The 16,634-nt window shown below is 42.7% G+C and overlaps 1 protein-coding gene across 3 annotated transcripts in view; it reads right to left on the reverse strand.

The window, feature by feature from the left end:
* The window catches only part of LOC135547224 (neurabin-1-like), a 36,821-nt gene extending 22,793 nt beyond the window's left edge, over positions 1–14,028 (reverse strand). For 2 of the 3 annotated variants that reach the window (XM_064976019.1, XM_064976017.1), the window contains exons 1-2: positions 13,852–14,028; positions 11,305–13,287 (exon numbers count right to left, since the gene is read on the reverse strand). In XM_064976019.1, the coding sequence (XP_064832091.1) occupies positions 11,305–13,131 (1,827 nt within the window). In that variant the 5' untranslated portion in view covers positions 13,132–13,287; positions 13,852–14,028. The remainder of the gene's footprint in view (positions 1–11,304; positions 13,288–13,851) is intronic. The other variant, XM_064976018.1, reaches the window with a different exon arrangement.
* Positions 14,029–16,634: the final 2,606 nt, after the last annotated feature.

Consider the following 16,634-nt stretch of genomic DNA (forward strand, 5'->3'; position numbering starts at 1 on the left):
CACAGCCCGCTGCTGTGAACAAAGGATCCGTTTCAGATTTTTACAACATACATGAGTAATCACACAGCCTCTGGTACGAGGAATTCCTTTTCAGGGCTTGTGGGTTGAAGCAAAACGGAGAGAAGCAGGGGGACAGAGGGGAACATACCGTCACCACTGGCAGACGTTTGTCCCTTACACAGTCGGCACGAAGGAACGCTGTTACAGCCTACAACATGACAGAGATGGCTGATGCCTTCCCGATACAGTTGAAGTCGGAAGTTTACATACACTTAGGTTGGAGTCATTAAAACTTGTTTTTCAACCACTATGCAAATTTCTTGTTAACAAACTATAGTTTTGGCATCTACTTTGTGCATGACAAGTCATTTTTCCAACAATTGTTTACAGACAGATTATTTCACTTAAAATTGACTGTATCACAATTCCAGTGGGTCAGAAGTTTACATACATTAAGTTGACTGTGCCTTTAAACAGCTTGGAAAATTCCAGAAAATTATGTCATAGCTTTAGAAGCTTCTGATAGGCTAATTGACATCATTTGATTCAATTGTAGGTGTACCCGTGGATGTATTTCAAGGCCTACCTTCAAACTCAGGGCCGCTCATCAAGGAAGCCACTGCTCCAAAACCACCATAAAAAAGCCAGACTATGGTTTGTAACTTCACATGGGGACAAAGATTGTACTTTTTGGAGAAATGTCCTCTGGTCTGATGAAACAAAATAGAACTGTTTGGCCATAATGCCCATCGTTATATTTGGAGGAAAAATGGGGAGGCTTGCAAGCCGAAGAACACCATTACAACTGTGAAGCACGGCGATGGCAGCATCATGTTGTGGGGGTGCTTTGCTGCAGGAGGGACTAGTGCACTTCACAAAATAGATGGCATCATGAGGGAGGAAAATTATGTGGATATATTGAAGCAACATCTCAAGACATCAGTCAGGATGTCTTGGTCGCAAATGGGATCAATGGACAATGATCCCAAGCATACTTCCAAAGTTGTGGCAAAATGGCTTCAGGACAACAAAGTCAAGGTATTGGAGTGGCCATCACAAAGCACTGACCTCAATCCCAATCTCAATCCCTCAATTTGTGGGCAGAACTGAAAAAGTGTGTGCGAGCAAGGAGGCCTACAAACCTGACTCCGTTACACCAGCTCTGTCAGGAGGAATGGGCCAAAATTCACCCAACTTATTGTGGGAAGCTTGTGGAAGGCTACCCGAAACGTTTGACCTAAGTTAAACAATTTACAGGCAATGCTACCAAATACTAATTGAGTGTATGTAAACTTCTGACCCACTGGGAATGTGATGAAAGAAATAAAAGCTGAAAGAAATCATTCTCTACTATTATTCTGACATTTCACATTCTTAAAATAAAGTGGTGACCCTAACTGACCTAATACAGGGAATTGTTACTAGGATTAAATGTCAGAAATTGAGAAAAACTGAGTTTAAATGTATTTGGCTATGGTCTATGTTAAACTTCAGACTTCAACTTTACATACACCGAACAGTACACTCCTGAAAGTACAGTGTCTAACAGTATAGAAAGTTGAGACTATAGTTAAGCCAGTAAGGAAAAAGTACTCTAGACATAAAATGCTCTGCAACCAATCCATGTTGAGTGCAGTTCGCAGTACACACAAAAGTTAGCCAGCAAACGACTAACATATTCTTATTTACAATGCCCTATCAAAAGTCTTATCCACCACACCCTGTGTGTGAGGGAAGGGGCAAGGTCTGTGTTTACTTGACCGAGTCAGTGCATGGTACTTCCTGTGACAGCGCGGTGGGGGTGGGGCAGAGTGTGAGAGCAGCAGGTGCACATCCTGGTTCCTACTGCCATTTACTTTTCTCTGATGATTAACTGTACCAACTCCACCCGGGCTGAAACCACGATGTGCAGTGCAGAACAATAGTTACCCCAGCTCCTTTGGACAGTGAATTAACTGCTTAACTACAGTGTACATAATACCTCTGTACTACACTGCATCTACAACAGGATAATAACACACCTGGCACTGTTACCGCTCTACTATAATTCTCCAACCTGTGGTCATTGCATTGGTGTCAAGGTGAACCTGAATTCCAGCAGACACACATAGCCGGGTGTGCTGTATGTAAGCCCTGTGGTTCAGTTTGAACATAGCTCTGTCACACCACTCCATGATTTTCCTCAGATTAGGACACACCTAGAAAAACTTTTCCGAATGTGTAGAGGGGTTAACCCTTTCCTTACCTCTACTGACGGGTGCAACCAAATGTTTCAAAAGCGCTTGGAAGTGCCACTAAAAGCAAAGCTATATTACACGGGGCAAAAATAGCTCAAATAAAAGATCCTGGACATTTTCCATGAACACAAAAAGCTTATTTCTCTCAAATGTTGTGTACAAATTTGTTTACATCCCTGTTAGTGAGCATTTCTCCCTTGCCAAGATAATCCATCCACCTGACAGATATGGCATATCAAGAAGCTGATTAAACAGCATGATCATTACACAGGTACACCTTGTGCTGGGGACAAGAAAAAGACCACTGTAAAATGTGCAGTTTTGTCACTACACAATGCCACAGATGTCTCAAGTTGAGAGAGTGCGCAATTGGCTTACTGACCTCAGGAATGTCCACCCAAAGTATTGCCAGAGAATGTCATGTTCATGTATGTATCATAAGCCACCTCCAACATAATTTTAGAGAATTTGACAATAAGTCCAACCAGCCTCACAACCGCAGACCACGTGTATGGCGTTGTGTGGGCGAGCGGTTTGCTGGTGTCAACGTTGTAAACAGAGTGCCACATGGTGGCGGTGGGGTTATGATGTGGGCAGGCATAAGCTACGGACAACGAACACAATTGCATTTTAATTGATGGTAAATTTAATGCAAAGAGATACAGTGACGAGATCCTGAGGCCCATTGTTGTGCCATTCATCCACCGCCATCACCTCATGTTGCAGCATGATAATGCACGGCCCCATGTCGCAAGGATCTGTACACAAATATCCCAGTTCTTCCATACTCAGACATGTCACCCATTGAGCATGTTTGGGATGCTCTGGGTCGACAACATGTTGCAGTACCCGCCATTATCCAGCAACTTCACACAGCCATTCAAGAGGAGTGGGACAACATTCCACAGGCCACAATCAACAGCCTGATCAACTCTATGCGAAGGAGTTGTTGTACTGCATGAGGCAAATGGTGGTCCCACCAGTTATTGACTGGTTTTCTGATCCACTCCCCTACTTAAAAAAAAGTATCTGTGACAGATGCCATATCTGTATTCCCAGTCATGTGAAATCCATAGATTTCAAATGACTGATATCCTTATATGAACGGTAACTCAGTAAAATCTTTGAAATTGTTGCATGTTGCGTTTATATTTTTTGAACAGTAACACCTAAAACGATAGATTGTGCAAGAGGCATCTCAGAACGAAAGCAACTGTGCGGGAAAGACTATGTTAAGGCGCAAGCCCCTTGTTTTATGAATATTTACCACGAGGCCTGTACCGTCGGTCATGGGGCTGCTGCTGCAGTACATTACTACTGACACAGCTGCAATGGGAATGCAGTATATCCAACGCCCCATTAAAGTGGTCCGCTAGACAAACACTACCAGGATATTTCCCCACCACTGTACTAACGCACGGACAGACTGAGGAACCTTCAGCAATACAGCGATCTAGACTGCAGTAAATCGAGGAGCAGCAGTCCGCCCCGCATCCTGGCATATACTGTCGGAATATGAATGAGTGTGCACGTGTCAACAAGCCAGTGGGTAGTACAGCAGACTGAGAATACACATTTTTTTAAAGGGTCCTTAGTGTCACCTAGTAAGATCGATAAGCCTAACCTTTAAATCAATATGGCTCTTCTGCTTGGAATACTCAGCTTCTGATGAGCGCGGGTCAGGAGCATCATGTAAAGTTGTGGATTCCCTAAGTAAAAACATCCGACTACCTCTAAGACGGTATCAAACAGAACAAACAGATGAACTAGAGTTAATGTAATATGATGATAAATGCATGCATCTCTCAAACAATTCACCTGAATGAATTACAATCTATTAAAAAAAACAGGGGGAAACAAACAGTCTATCCACATGTGTAACTGCAAAGTGCCTTTTGAATTTGGTTAGGGGACATGTTCCAAATGGAAGTCTCCTGCAGCAGCAGCTTGACAAAGATGACCTTTCTTCTTCAGATGACAACCTCTCTGTACAGGCTCAGGTTACACACAGAGACCTAATCCTGCTGCAGGCTGGAGCACAAAGCACTTTGTCTCTCCTCTGATAGCCGGCCAGGGCTCCAGAGTGGTCCGCCGTGACAGGGCCAGCTCAGACCTGCACACTGTTGGAGGGAAAAGGATGGGCACGACTGGTAGGGGAGAGAACCATTGTCAATGGAAGCCCCCCAGTCAAGCACTACTAGTAAAAGGGAACTAGGACGTCATTCGTAATGTGCCGCTGGAGGCGAGGACAGACTTGTGTTGGAGATGCAAAGGAAAGATGCTTCAGTTAGGATGAAGATGAAACTGTCAAATGGGCAATTCCACAGGTATCTCCCGATTGTTCAGGCAATTCTCACTTAGGAATTTAACTTTGAGGTAAAATATTTAACATGCCTTTTACATCTATCACAAACAATAGTTTTTTTTCATGTCGTGATGAAAGTGGCCACTTTATTCTTCTACATGCCTCCTGTAAGACCCTATGCTTCAGCAGGTATATTTCACTGGTCATCCCCAAAGCCAACTCCTCCTTTGGCTGCCTTTCCATCCTGGTCTCTGCTACCAATGACTGGAACGAATTGCCAAAATCACTGAAGCTGGAGTCTTATACCTCCCTCACTAACTTTAAGCATCAGCTGTCAGTGCAGCTTACCAATCATTGCACCTGTACACAGCCCATCTGTAAATAGCTCACCCAACTACCTCATCCCCATGTTGTTATTATTTATTTTGCTCCTTTGCACCCCAGCATCTCTACTTGCACATTCATCTTCTGCACATCTATCACTCCAGTGTTAATAGTAAAGTGAAATTACTTTGCCACTATTGGCCTATTATTTATTGCCTTACCTCCCTAATCTTACTACATTTGCACACACTGTATATAGATTCTTCGACTGGGTTTTTGACTGTACGTTTGTTTATCCTGTGTGAGAACTCTGTGTTGTTTGTGTCGCACTGCTTTGCTTGATCTTGGCCAGGTCGCAGTTGTAAACGAGAACTTGTTCTCAGCTGGCCTACCTTGTTAAATAAAGGTGAAATAAATAAATATTTGTTCTTAAATTAACCGTACATAATGCAGACAACATCTTGGTGTCATTATACTCCACACAGTGTGCTCTAACATAGGGAGTATGTCTAGATTCAGAAAGACACATTTTCACCGACTTTATACATTATTTCATATCTCAACTATTCTTTTAGATTTTGTTCCATTTTAAAAGACAAGATCGTTTGGAACAATATAGTCTACAAGTACGTAACATTTCCAGAGTGGTCGCTCTGCCAATTCTGCAGTTTTGATTCACTTTATGAGCACAACCAACACAGTGAATGGTAAACTCAAAGGGAATCACTCCCGCTGATTTGCTGAATGTGCAATCCTACAGGAGGGTTGCCCATCACCTTGTCCTAGAGAGATTTAAATGGTTACCAAAACACCACAACAGGGTATGCTCACACGAAACACAGCCCTTATTTTAAGTGTTTCTAAAAATCCCTATGGGGAAACAAAATGAAATGGTGGAAAAACGATTGGAACCATTTCCTTGTTTGACCGCCAGGTCTTATGGGTATTATGACTCATGCTGTGGTACTCAATTTGAGAGGCAACGAATACAGCACACATAACTTGACTTTCTAACCTTGTAAGGCCACACTTTGGAAACAAAATGGTAAGTATTGTAAGAGAAACCCATTCCTGCTCGCAATCTAATCGTTGAAGATGTTTTTCCATTTGGTGCGTTCCCTTTCGGAGTCAACACATAGCAGGAGACATCTCATCCTTGTGTTGGTAAGAGATACTCCCTCATCACACTGAGGGCTTAGTCCTAACACGGAGACACCCTCTAATCTTCGTGTTATCGGGACAAAAACACTGGTGATCATACATTTATCTTTATTACAGGAGTTTAAGAAATGCATTCATTCATTATTTACTGAAACAGTGTTTGCAGTGGTTTGAATTGCCGAAAAAGTTGGTGAAGGATTAAGCCCTGAGACAACTGAACTATTGATTGTGTATGTGTGCCATTAAGAGGGTGAATGGGGAGGCAGGTAGCCTAGTGGTTGGAGCGTTGTGCCAGTAACCGAAAGGTTGCTAGATCGGATCCCGGAGCTGACAAGGTAAAAAATCTGTCATTCTGCCCCTGAACAAGGCAGTTAACACACTGTTCCCCGGTAGGCCATCAATGTAAATAAGAAGTTGTTCTTAACTGAGTTGCCTAGTTAAATAAGGTTCAAGAAAAATAAAATAAAAAAGCCAAATGGATTTAAGCGCCTTTGAATGGAGTACGGTAGTAGGTGCCAGGGGCACCGGCTTGAGTGTGTCAAGAACTGCAACGCTGCTGGGTTCTTCACACTCAACAGTTTCCTGTGTGTATCAAGAATTGGTCCACCATCCAAATGACATCCAGCCAACTTGACACAACTTTGGGAAGCATTGGAGTCACCGTGGGTCAGCATCCCTGTGGAACGCTTTCGACTCCTTGTAGAGTCCATGCCCCGACGAATTGAGGCTGTTCTGAGGGCAAAAAGAGGTGCAACGCAATATGTTTTGATCAGTCATAGAAATAAAAAATGCTGAAAACATGTTGGCTCACTATTTAAAAAGGACCTGGAGAACAAGCTCTAGGTTGAAAAATACTGGTGCTTTGGGGCAGGTACAGTTGAAGTCAGACGTTTACATACACTTAGGTTGGAGTCATTAAAACGTGTTTTTCAACCACTCCACAAATTTCTTAACTACAGTTTTGGCAAGTCAGCTAGGACATCTACTTTGTGCATGACTCAAGTCATTTTTCCAACAATTGTTTACAGACAGATTATTTCACTTATGATTCACTGTATCACAATTCCAGTGGGTCAGAAGTTTACATACACAAGTTGACTGTGCCTTTAAACAGCTTGGAAAATTCAAGAAAATTATGTCATGGCTTTAGAAGTTTATGATAGGCTAATTGACATCATATGAGTCAATTGGAGGAGTACCTGTGGATGTATTTCAAGGCCTACCTTCAAACTCAGTGCCTCTTGCTTGAGATCATTGGAAAAAATCAAAAGAAATCAGACAAGACTTCAAAAAAGAACTGTAGACCTCCACAAGTCTGGTTCACCTTGGGAGAAATTTCCAAACACCTGAAGGTACAACGTTCATCTGTACAAACAATAGTACGCAAGTATAAACACCATGGGACCATGCAGCCGTCATACTGCTCAGGAAGGAGACGCGTTCTGTCTCCTAGAGATGAACGCACTTTGGTGCGAAAAGTGTAAATCAATCCCAGAACAGCAAAGAACCTTGAAGATGCTGGGGGAAACAGGTACAAAAGTATATTTTTTCCACAGTAAAACGAGTTCTATATCAACATAACTGGAAAGGCCGCTCAGCTCCACAACCGCCATAAAAAAGCCAGGCTATGGGTCTTCCAGCATGACAACGACCCGAAACACACAGCCAGGGCAACTAAGGAGTGGCTCCATAAGAAGCATCTCAAGGTCCTGGAGTGGCCTAGCCAGTCTCCAGACCTGAACCCAATAAAAAAAATCTTTGGAGGGAGCTGAAAGTCCGTATTGCCCAGCGACAGCCCCGAAACCTGAAGGATCTGGAGAAGGTCTGTATGGAGGAGTGGGCCAAAATCTCTGCTGCAGTGTGTGCAAACCTGGTCAAGAACTACAGGAATCGTTGAAGTCGGAAGTTATATATATATATATATATATATATATTTATATATATTATATAGACAGTACCAGTCAAAAGTTTGGACACCTAGTCATTCAAGGGTTTTTCTTTATTTTTACAGTTGTCTACATTGTAGAATAACAGTGAAGACATCAAAACTATGAAATAACACAAGTGTCAGACTAATCAAAATACATTCTATATTTGAGATTCTTAAAAGTAACCACCCTTTGTCTTGATGACAGCTTTTCAGACTCTTGGCATCCTCTCAACCAGCTTAATGAGGTAGTCGCTTGGAATGCATTTCAATTAACAGGTGTGCCTTGCTAAAAGTTCATTTGCGGAATTTCTTTCCTTCTTAATGCGTTTGAGCCAATCAGTTGTGTTGTGACGTGACAAGGTATGGTTGGTATGCAGAAGAACAGCTCAAATAAGCAAAGATAAATGACAGTCCATCATTACTTTAAGACATGAAGGTCAGTGAATGCAGAACATTTCAAGAGCTTTGAAAGCTTCTTCAAGTGCAGTTGCAAAAACCATCAAGCACTATGATGAAACTGGCTCACATGAGGACCGCCACAGGAAAGGAAGACTCAGAGTTACGTCTGCTGTAGAGGATAAGTTCATTTGACTTAACTGCACCTCAGATTGCAGCCCAAATAAATGATTCACGGAGTTCAAGTAACAGACACATCTCAACATTAACAGTTCAGAGGAGACTGCATGAATCAGGCCTTCATGGTTGCAGAGAAACCACTACTAAAGGACACCAATAATAAGAAGAGACTTGCTTGGGCCAAGAAACATGAGCAATGGACATTAAACCGGTGGAAATCCATCCTTTGATCTGATGAGTCCAAATTTGAGATTTTTGGTCCCAACCGCCGTGTCTTTGTGAGACATAGAGTAGGTGAACAGATTATCTTTGCATGTGTGGTTCCCACCGTGAAGCATGGAGGAGGAGGTGTGATGGTGTTTCGCTGGTGACACTGTCAATGTTTTATTTAGAATCCAAGGCACACTTAACCAGCATGGCTACCACAGCATTCTACAGCGATATGCCATCGCATCTGGTTTGCGCTTAGTGGGAACTATTTTTTGTTTTTCAACAGGACCCAACACACCTCCAGGCTTATTTTGAAAAAGTAAAAATAAAGAAAAACCCTGGAATGAGTAGGTGTGTCCAAACATTTGGCTGATACTGTATACATATATATATTTGTTTTAAACTAATTGATATTGGATATTGGATTATATCAATATATAATCCAAAATAATACTGTGATATATAACTATACCGATAATTTTCCCCCGTCAGTACTAAAGCCGATTAATGGTCATTCCGCGTCCGTATTGGGAGTACAGCATTTACTGCGATGCAGCCTCTGCAGAAGGTAGTACAGGACGTACCGCCCCCACCTACCGTCAACCAATCATGTCAATGTGGAGCCATACGGAGCTCTCCACATTGTTCTGACATTTGGGAGGTGCACAGCGATGTGCTCCGGAGCTTGGTTTGGCATCCGCAAGCCTCCGGAGGCTTCACAATTGTGTCACACTCTCTGTATGGAGCCTCTTGATCGTATGCCGGATAAAGCATAAATGAGCTTTAACTCAGTTCTTCCAGGATTTTGTGCCATTTAAAAAAAAAATGTTTTAAAGAGTTGGAGGCAAAATGCTTGATTTAGCTTTTTGCAACGATTGTCAAAATTATCATGAAAATGCGCTGACGAGGGGAAAAGTTTGACGACGTTTTGCTTGATTTAACCATTTTATGCAGTGATTGGTTAAAATTGCGAGCTCTCGCAGAATTGCAAAATCCTGGAGGGACTGGTTATTGAGCTCTGTCAGTATGTGAACTGTTACTGAGCAGGAGGAAGACAATGCAACACATTGTTGTAAAGTGTAAAGCTCGGGCCAATCTTTGCCATGTCATCCCTGGGACAGATGCAGCGCACTGTTGTTCATGTCGTCCTCCAGCTACTGGCCCCTTTTTCCAGGATCTCCTTCCTCAAAACCACTACCAGGCCAATTGGGGCCATACACACCCTCAGATAACACATTCAAGGCTCTGGACAAACATTGACCAGATCACAGGCTGTGGAAAGCCCTGAAGTGATTTGTTTATCCCTGTTCTACCAAAATGTTGATTAGATGTTGTGATTATAGGAGATAGCACCCAACCCAGCCCACTCCATGTTAATGCTGTTTACATGATTACCAGTGGTAATGGGGGGGAAAAAATCAAATAAATGACAACATTTGTTTGGTAATGCCAGGCACAGGCACAAATAATAATACCCACTAGCTTACCATCTCTAAATCACTCACCGGCAACCAACTGAGCATATAGACCTGGCGGATCATTAACACAATAGATGGGTGGGATTTCTGGAGTGTGTCATTTGTTCCCAAAAGGGATTTACATTCTGCTCGTAAAAGGTAGAGATTAAATAGAAAAACCAAGAATTCCATACATACATACATACATACATACATACATACATACATACCACTGTCATGAAATGACTTGGAACCGGTCTGTAAATCAGATCTTACCAGTGAATGAACATCTACACGTTGGCAAAAAAAATAAAAAAAAAGTCCCTTACATGTTCACAAGTATGCATGGCTGATGAACAGTGAATGGAAAGAATCCTTCTCAAGGAGGAGGCCTATAACCAACCACCCTACAAGTCACTGGAGGAGCCACGACAAGGTTGTTTACACTGTACAGTAAAAGTCAGGTTCCGCCACACGTCACTCCAGTTCCCTCCCGGCTGTCCTCATTCATAGCCCTTATGTAATGTCAACAATGTTTCCAAAAATACCCCTAGGAGCATTCCGGACTGACATCCGCAAATATGTCTCCACTATTACTAGCCTAGATCCTATGCAGTTTTAATAGGAGAAATGTGTGACTCAGACACATCAGCTTTAGGCAATGTCTCAGTATTTACAGAAGCTTAAAAACGCGCCATAGTTTGGGTTTTCATCCATTACACGGTTTGCCTGATACTATACTACTACAGCAGCCATAACAACATCAGCATGTGGGACAAAGATACTCATTTTGTGTATGATCTGTCAGTCAACGCACCAAAGAATGCCCTCCACAAATATTTCAACACCGAGCGAAGTTAATGCTTAATAAGTTAGATCCAAAAGGGCACCAACGGTGACATTGTCCAGTGTATTAAAACATATACAACCGACCTCTCTCAGACCTTTAAAAAGGTCAGACAAGAGTTAGCCAGCTATGAAACCCTATTGTAAGGTTTGCATTCTGGAAGAGTTGAATAATCAAAGCAATTATCATGAACTTCAGTTTAGATTAACAAGGTGACATTTCATTTTTTTTTATGTAATTAAATAATACATTCTTACCCGTATTGGAGATGTTGAGAACTTAATCTTCCTCCGTGGTTCTGGTTCCTCCTCATCCGAGAGTCCAGGGGCATCCTCAAAGTCCTCTTCATACTTCTCCTCACCAGGCTGCTCCTCCTGCTCTTGTTCCTCCTCGTCCTCTTCCTTGAGGATCTGGTCAGTATCTCTATCGTCCACAAAAGCTGCGTTCTCTATGCCGTACACCACTGGGGGAACCTTGCCCCTGATTCTTTGTTCCACCTGTTCACTCTCCTCCTCAGCAACCTCCTCATCCACCTCTTCCTCATTGCAACCCCCAGTTTGATTTGCAGGACTTGTGTCGTCCCTCCTCTCCTCTTTCAGTTCATACTGCTGCAACTCCTCAACTCGACTTCCTCCTTTCTTCTCCAGTGTCCTCGCAGTCTCCTTGCCCTCATCTTTCTCTAAGATCTGCCGATGGGGGTCGTCATCCTGCCCGAACACCTTGGGTGGTGATTCTTTTCGCTCAACTTTGAGCTCTTTTGGGGGGTGCACGTTCGTCTCCTCAAAAACATTGTCTTCGACATTCTCATTTTCGTTCTCCTCGCTCTCGGATGACTCATTTTGGACCACTACGAGCTCAGCCCGGACCATACCAGGCAGAGATGAGGCCTGGGCAGGTGAGTTTTCCATGGTGAGACTCTGTGCCACATGCCCATCACTCTTGGCACTGTCTGAGGTTTTGGCCCTGTTGCTACTGTAAAAACTACTGGCAATCATGGTAGTCTGTTTTTGATTCCCGGGGGATGGGCTGGAGAGTTTTACTCCATCGCTACTCACAGATGGTCTACTAAAACCGTCACTGGTTGAGGGGGAGCGCTTGTAAGAGCTTTGGCCACCTGGGGATATGGGCTCTGGGGAGATGGTTTTTTGGGTGGCATTGGCTGTTGGGGAAATATGTTTTCGGGTGGCGTTGGTGACTGGGGAGGTTGGTTTGAGAATGACACCGGTAACGATGGAGGTGGGTTTGTTCGTGGCGTCACTAGTTAGAGTGGTGGATTTATACAAACCTTCCCTTGTCAGAGAAGTAGGCAGTGAGCGATCAGTGGGACCGCATACTTTAGATGACATCTCTGTGGATTTTGCCGCGTCGTCACTGTCCACAATGAAGTTGTCTAGCCGCTTGGACATGGGTCCGGCATTCAGCGACAACCTGGACACGTGTTTTGTCTCATCAGTATCGCTCCGCTCATCCAGACGGTTTTTCACCAATGGTATAGAAACAGGCTCTGTTTTGATGTTGCTCGTCTCAGTAGACCCCGACAATCTCCTGGTACTTTTCCCCCCATCAGACACACTGCCCAGGGACACCCGGCTTACAACTCTGTTGGGAGACTTCTCCGCTGCGGGTTGTTCTTTGATGCTCCTCTCAAAGAGTTTTCTGGTCGAGCAAAACTTCTCTGCCAAAGCTGCTTTGTCAATTTCAACGTCTTCTCCCTTGGGGTTTTTGTCTAAACATTGAGATTCTGGGCTAGTGGCACTGCTCAAGCTTGTTTTGTGTGCGATGACTGCAAATGGTACCTTTGGTGGGGAGACCAGCACCACATCAGATTTCACCTCTTGACCCTCTTGCTGCTGACCATCCATTTGCAGGAAAATATTCTTTATCTTGTTCACCCGATTGCCAAAAGGCCTCCCCCTCGTGTCCTCCCGGGTGTCGCCAGAACCATTTGCATACGTCTTTGCAGCGCCTTCGGATTTCGTCCCATCAAATGAGCACTTGATAGCATGGAAGTCCGACTTGTATGCATTTCTATGCGGCGACGCACTCCTCAGAGTCCTTTCTCCTTTGCTCTCAGCTTTTATCATTTTCAAAAATTTACAGGGAGTGTCTTGGGAAGAGATATAACTAAGTATTTCCTTGTTTCTTGTTCCACTATTGTTGTTCTCTCTCGACCAGTGCCAAGGGCCCCGCTGAGATTCGCCGGCACCCTTACCTCAAATCATGCGTAATGTGGTGGCCATCTACAAAGAAAATAGCAAAAAAACACGTTCAAAACCAAGCGGTAAGAATAATCCGAGCCTATCCAGTCAAAACCAGTGTCATATTAACTTTATGTAGCCCTCGTATACTTCGGGCAACTTCATAGTAAAGGATCCCCCCCACCACTACTGTACATCGTTGTAGACCAACTTCTTTAATTTAATAAAATGATATCAATCAATTTAGCCACACTGAATTTCAAAACATCTATTTTTATCTAACACTAGTAACCATTTAAAAACACCATGCTGCAACATTATGAGTTTACTAGCTTATTTTAGGCTATTGCGTAAAGATATGCTATAAATTACAACAGGTTACAGTCGATTTTATTCTTTAAACTGAATGGGCTTTCAAGTATCCAATTCTTAACCGGTCAAATGTATAATAAAGTCAGTTGAAGAGTTTCCACTGCGCCTGTGAGGAACACGTTCGATACAAAGTGTCTCTAGCGGTGATCAGTTTCATTGTAACAATTCAAAGTAAATCGAGAGCAAAACATCGGAGCTTTCCCGCACACAGATGAACTAACTTTACATGTTTACCTCCGATAGCCACTTGTTTCATCGTCCTATGCGCGGAAGACTCCTCAGTAGACAACTCTTGTGAAATGTATACTCCCAAAGTTGTCATTTCTTCACCGCCATCGTTCCCCGTTCCATAGTTTCCCTCCCTCCTTGTACTCCAGACACAGACCTGTCGCGCTACCGCGCAAACCCTCGCCCTCGAGCGCGCCACACGATCAGACAAGATCGGGGGCGCGCACACGGACACATTCCAGGACTAGAAACCCCCACCCTCTTCTTGAGTGCATTCAGGTTGCGCAGACATATGAGAGCTTTGGGGAATGTCGTGGAAAGAGAAGTACGGTATACTTCATGGAGAAACTCACCTACCGCACTGGTGCATATGAAAGAAGAACTTGGGTTCTGGAAAAACGATTAAAAAAATTCCTCAAACCAACATCTGACCGATATACGGTTAGAGCATTGGGCCAGTAACATAAAGGTCGCTGGTTCGAATCCTGGGGCTGCCGAAGGCTCTTAACCCCAATTGCTCCAGTGGTGCTGGACAATTGTGACGCCACTCCCAGCAGGTGCTTTAGGTGGAGTTGGGATATGTAAGAAACACATTTCAATCACACGCTTGTGTGTAAAAAGGCAAAAATAAGCCTCCCCCAAAATTATTATTATTATAGGTGGCTATGTGTCTTCAACTGCTCTATCTGATAGTGGTAGTATTGTTTAGGGAGTGATTGTATTGTTTGGAGGGTAAATGTCTCTCAAGAGCAATATGTATATTTGATATTTCAGTTGCTGCGATTTTGGTGAATAATCTGAGTGAGATCTTGTGTGAAATAGGCTTGGCATTATGACACTTGCGATATCTGACCCCTTGGACAGACTTCACCTCCCTAAATGGTCACCTGCATGACTCTCTAACTGACAGATAAGTGACACTCAACCAAAATATCACACAACCTAATCCTGACTGTGTATGTGTCAACTCTGTTCATAGTGTAATAACATTGTTCCAGAATAGCTGACCTGTAAAGAAACTCAAAAAAGCTTAGTAAAAGGCATGATTTCCTGACTGAGGAACTATGCTGCCTTGCAGAGAAGCCAAACTAGTCTCCCTCATACAAAGCAAATAGGTCACCATCACAGAGCTCGCTCTCTCTCTCTCTCTGTGTCTCTCTGTCTCTCTCTCTCAGCAGCATTCATGGCTGTGCAGCTTGTCTCAAAGAAAACATGACTGGTTTTAATTTTAGATGCACTGTCTAGTGCTTCGGTGCTTGCTTAATGAGGATGGAAAAGTACAGTGAAAAGGATGTGTGCAGTGTGACAGGAGAACGAGAACATAAACACGGGTGGTGTTTGCACAGGTACGGTAAAGAGAGCTCGTCTTCTCTGTGGAGAACACACCATAACACTTTAGTAAATGGAGAAGATGACTTCACACTCAACAGAGTTAACTATTCATTGAGATATTTACTATGGGAAATGAAGTTGGTAAATTAGGCTATACCTGCCAAATGTTTCCACACAATCCATACAATGGCAGTCATATTGTTTTTTAGACTTAACAGTACAACACATTGTAATGCAATGGCTGGATTGTTATATAGGCAGAAGGGTAAATACAGTACTTCATTCATGTGGAAAATGGAGCAACTACTTACCATGCAGCACTTAAAAACTGGTTCCCTCCTTGGGGACAGTAGTCGTGTACGAAGTAGCACCAAAATATACTTTCATTTCTTCACTGTAAATACAGACAAATATTTGACATTTGTAAATTCTAATGTGAAATTACGAAGATAGCCTTATCAGAATTTGCTGATGTTCTTGAGCTCAGCCACAGACTCACAGAAAGAGAGTTTAGTGACATTTCCCAAGTGGCCCGAGGACCTAGTTTTCAAAAATACCAACCAATCAAATAGAAAGGGGGAAAGAACAGTTGAATAAAAAAGGGCTTTGAACGTACAAGACTAACTAGATATGTTAGAAACGTTGATAAGTGGAAGTTTTAATGACATCTCTGAATCATCTTTGAAATGTTTGAGTGAAAGTTAACAGGGCTCTGCTGTACTGAGCCAAGATTTGTTTAACAGTAGTTATTTTGTAGAGCATTAACTCCTGCCCAATGCCCGTCTTGGTGCAGTAGGCCAGGGATTCCCAAACTTTTTTCCTTCGTAACCAGCCAATTGACGTGCCTTTTTAAGTCGTGACCCACCATGAGGGTTGAAAGGTGAAAAAACAATCTCCTGCAATTCCACACATCCTGCCATGGAGCTGAGAGAAATTGTTGCAATTTTTAAGCACATTTTCTATAATTCTACATGGCCAATCCTGTGTTCTTATGCTCAAACATTATAATAAAGTCAATGGGGGACTAATTGTCTAGAATGTTTTGTTTATTGTAAGTTTTCAAAGATATAGGTAATTTTTTGAGAAATATATAGGTCCAATTTTCTTTTCTAAATACTTTCGATTTGGTTTTAGTCGTTTATGTTTACACTGAAAGCATTTTTTCCATCCTGAAAACGTATTCCATTTTTTTTGTTGCTTTGCACTAATAATGTCATCCCACAGTTTGGTAACCATTGTGAGTAGAACAGTCTACCCAAGCTAATCATAGATAACAAAATGCAGTTAGAATATGTTGATGCTTCATTGGGTGCTCATTCCAAAACTATTCTGTATTGCAAAATTAATACAGATAAACTCATCTGGGTACAAGTGATTTGTTTTGAATGAAATATGAAATACACTTGGCAGCTAATGCATAAACAGATGGTGATCTATTTAGCAGGCCAAAGTTTTGA

The sequence above is a fragment of the Oncorhynchus masou genome, chromosome 10, assembly GCF_036934945.1.
Source record: "Oncorhynchus masou masou isolate Uvic2021 chromosome 10, UVic_Omas_1.1, whole genome shotgun sequence".
NCBI lineage: Eukaryota > Metazoa > Chordata > Actinopteri > Salmoniformes > Salmonidae > Oncorhynchus > Oncorhynchus masou.